This window comes from Salpingoeca rosetta, assembly GCF_000188695.1.
Source record: "Salpingoeca rosetta unplaced genomic scaffold supercont1.1, whole genome shotgun sequence".
Lineage (NCBI taxonomy): Eukaryota > Choanoflagellata > Craspedida > Salpingoecidae > Salpingoeca > Salpingoeca rosetta.
In genome coordinates, this window is record NW_004457740.1 from 2,601,090 (window position 1) to 2,603,589 (window position 2,500).

Genomic DNA, 2,500 nt, shown 5'->3' on the forward strand with positions numbered 1-2,500 from the left:
GTGTGTGTGTGTGTGTGTGTGTGTGTGTGTGTGTGTGTGTGTGTGTGTGTGTGTGTGTGTGTGTGTGTGTCGTGTGTGTGTGTGTGTGTGTGTGTGTCTGTGTGTTGTGTCTGTGTGTCTGTGTGTTGTGTCTGTGTGTCTGTACATCAGCTTCCATCTTCCCGCGCCACCACTGCCTCACCGCTGAAGACCGGCCAAGGAGTTCATGCCAGAGCTGGACGGGCTGTTCTTTGCGCTCGCAAATGCAGACGGCAACACTCTGATCTGGCTGGTGGACGGGAACTTGATCTTCCTGCCGGATGCATCCTGACACATGATCACCACGCCATCGCCCTCCTCCTCCACGCCAATGAGGCGCAGCTGGTCCCCAACTGCACGCCGTGGTGCACGCGTGTTGCGTGCGTAAGGGGGTTGAAGAGTTGAATGGAAAGCTCACATGCACACACATGCACACACATGCATACATGCACACACGGACACACTTGTTCACACGGGCACACACATGCACACACATGCACACACATGCACACACGGACACATTTGTTCACACATGCACATGCCTCACCCTTGAGGTTTGTGGCCTTGTTTGACGTTGCATCCAGTGCCTGGACACCAGCATCGGCGCCGGGAACGGAGTACACCTGACAATAGTTGGTGTCGCAGCAGCATGATATGATGGTGCAATGAGACTGGTTGAACGCTACAAAGCCAGCGCGTGAGATTGACGGTCCTGTCACTCCATGTGCACACGCTACCCAAGTACACACACGCTTGCGTTTCCACCTGCACAGATACACATCGAAACATCGAGTGTCGAGGCACGAGAGCGCGCGCACCTTGAGGTCTGGCGCGGATTCAAAGTGGGAGGAGAAGCGCTGGGCGGTCTCGTACAGCTTCTCATTGTTCAGGTCCTCTTCCTTCACCTGCGCAGACGACGTAATGGTGTCCTTCACCATCGACTGTTGAAATCAAAGGGGCAGGGACAGTGGTGGGGATGAGACGCTGCCGATGAGACGATACGCTGGAGGGTGATACGCTGGAGAGTGATACGCTGGCATTCACACGTACGTCCGCAACACATGCACACACATGCACACACACGCACGCACGCACACGCACACACGCACACACGCACACACGCACACATGCCCACACACGCACACATGCCCACACACGCACACACGCACACATGCCCACACACGCACACAACACACACGTGTGCACAAGGAATCAAGTGAAGCGTGAGCTGACTGACCAGCAAGGATCCGCCAACTTGCATCGCGTGCTCCTGCTCAATCTACACAGTGCGGCACAAAGCAAGCAAGTCGTGAGATCAAGCAGGCTAACAAGCATGCGCGTACACCGCGATGTGCATGCTATCCACGAGTCACAAGATATCAACAAGACACGCGTGTTTATCAACGGAGCATGCAGCCCAAGCACCTTTGACAGTGTGCCTGTGCGGGACGAGGCATCGGTGCTGCTGTACATGTCGAAGCCATCTGGGGTTTCAATCTCCCTCACGCTCTTCTTGATCTCCTCCGTGTTCTTCGTGTCGCCATCCCCGCTGCCGTCGCCACGAACAGTATCCGTGCTGTTGCTGAAGAAGGTGGCAGTGCTGGCAGGCCCACTGGAGGTGGTGGTTATGGCTGCTGTGGTTGCCGTGCTGGTGGCGGCGGTGGCATGCGATGGTGGGATGGGAGGCGGAGGCGCTTCCTCGCGCGCCACCCACCCGCTCAGCTCCACAGGCAAGTGGGCCGGGTTGGAGTACAGGTGCTGGATGACGGAGGAGAGGGACCTGAACTGCGGCGCGACGCCCGTGTCTGTGTCGAATGTGAGGTAGTCCACGCCCTGCAGCCGCTGACTGCGGATCTGGTAGTGCGACACGGCCTGTGGCGCGTGGCACATGGAGAGCACAAAGCCGTTGCCAGAGGATGCTGCGCGCACCAGGAACAGGCCTGCTTCTCCTCCATTCTCAAGCAGCAGCTTTGCTGCGTCCGTGCGCGAAAGCACGCCGTGATACCATGCAGGAAGGTGCTCAGGAGACAGCGCCATGCCGAGTGTGGTACGCAATGCGCGGTACGCGGCTGCTGGGTGAAAGCGTGTGCGTTGGGGAGGGGGGGGGCGGTGAAGCGAAGCGGTGTGCTTGGAGCTGTGTGTATTGGGGGTGCACTCTGGGAAAACAGAACAACCAAAACAAACACAGCGCGCATTGTGTGGAGAAGGAGTGTGCTGCGTGTGTGTGTTCCAGGCTGGACAACACGTGAGGTTGTGTGACACAGCATCACACCACCATCGCAGCTGTCACACCACCATCACACCATCGCATCATCGCATCAGCGCATCATCGCATCACTGGTAGCACGGATACCGCACAGGGCGAGATGGGGGAGCCAAAGGGGTGGCTGCTGAAGGAAGGGCCAGCCTTGGCGTGGCTGTTGGGACGGCAGTGGTTGCGGCGCTACTTTACGATTGACGCCACATCCAATGCCATTGTCTA

The 2,500-nt window shown here is 57.9% G+C and overlaps 2 protein-coding genes across 2 annotated transcripts in view; one reads left to right on the forward strand and one right to left on the reverse strand.

The window, feature by feature from the left end:
* Positions 1-2,262, reverse strand: part of PTSG_00571 (uncharacterized protein) — a 9,184-nt gene extending 6,922 nt beyond the window's left edge. Inside the window, exons 1-5 of the mRNA XM_004999059.1 lie at positions 1,444-2,262; positions 1,256-1,297; positions 837-959; positions 566-641; positions 182-371 (exon numbers count right to left, since the gene is read on the reverse strand). Coding sequence (XP_004999116.1) covers positions 182-371; positions 566-641; positions 837-959; positions 1,256-1,297; positions 1,444-2,055 — 1,043 coding nt within the window. The 5' untranslated portion in view covers positions 2,056-2,262. The remainder of the gene's footprint in view (positions 1-181; positions 372-565; positions 642-836; positions 960-1,255; positions 1,298-1,443) is intronic.
* Positions 2,185-2,500, forward strand: part of PTSG_00572 (uncharacterized protein) — a 3,889-nt gene continuing 3,573 nt past the window's right edge. Inside the window, exon 1 of the mRNA XM_004999060.1 lies at positions 2,185-2,500. This exon is cut by the window's right edge and continues 43 nt beyond it. Within this exon, the coding sequence (XP_004999117.1) occupies positions 2,385-2,500 (116 nt within the window). The 5' untranslated portion in view covers positions 2,185-2,384.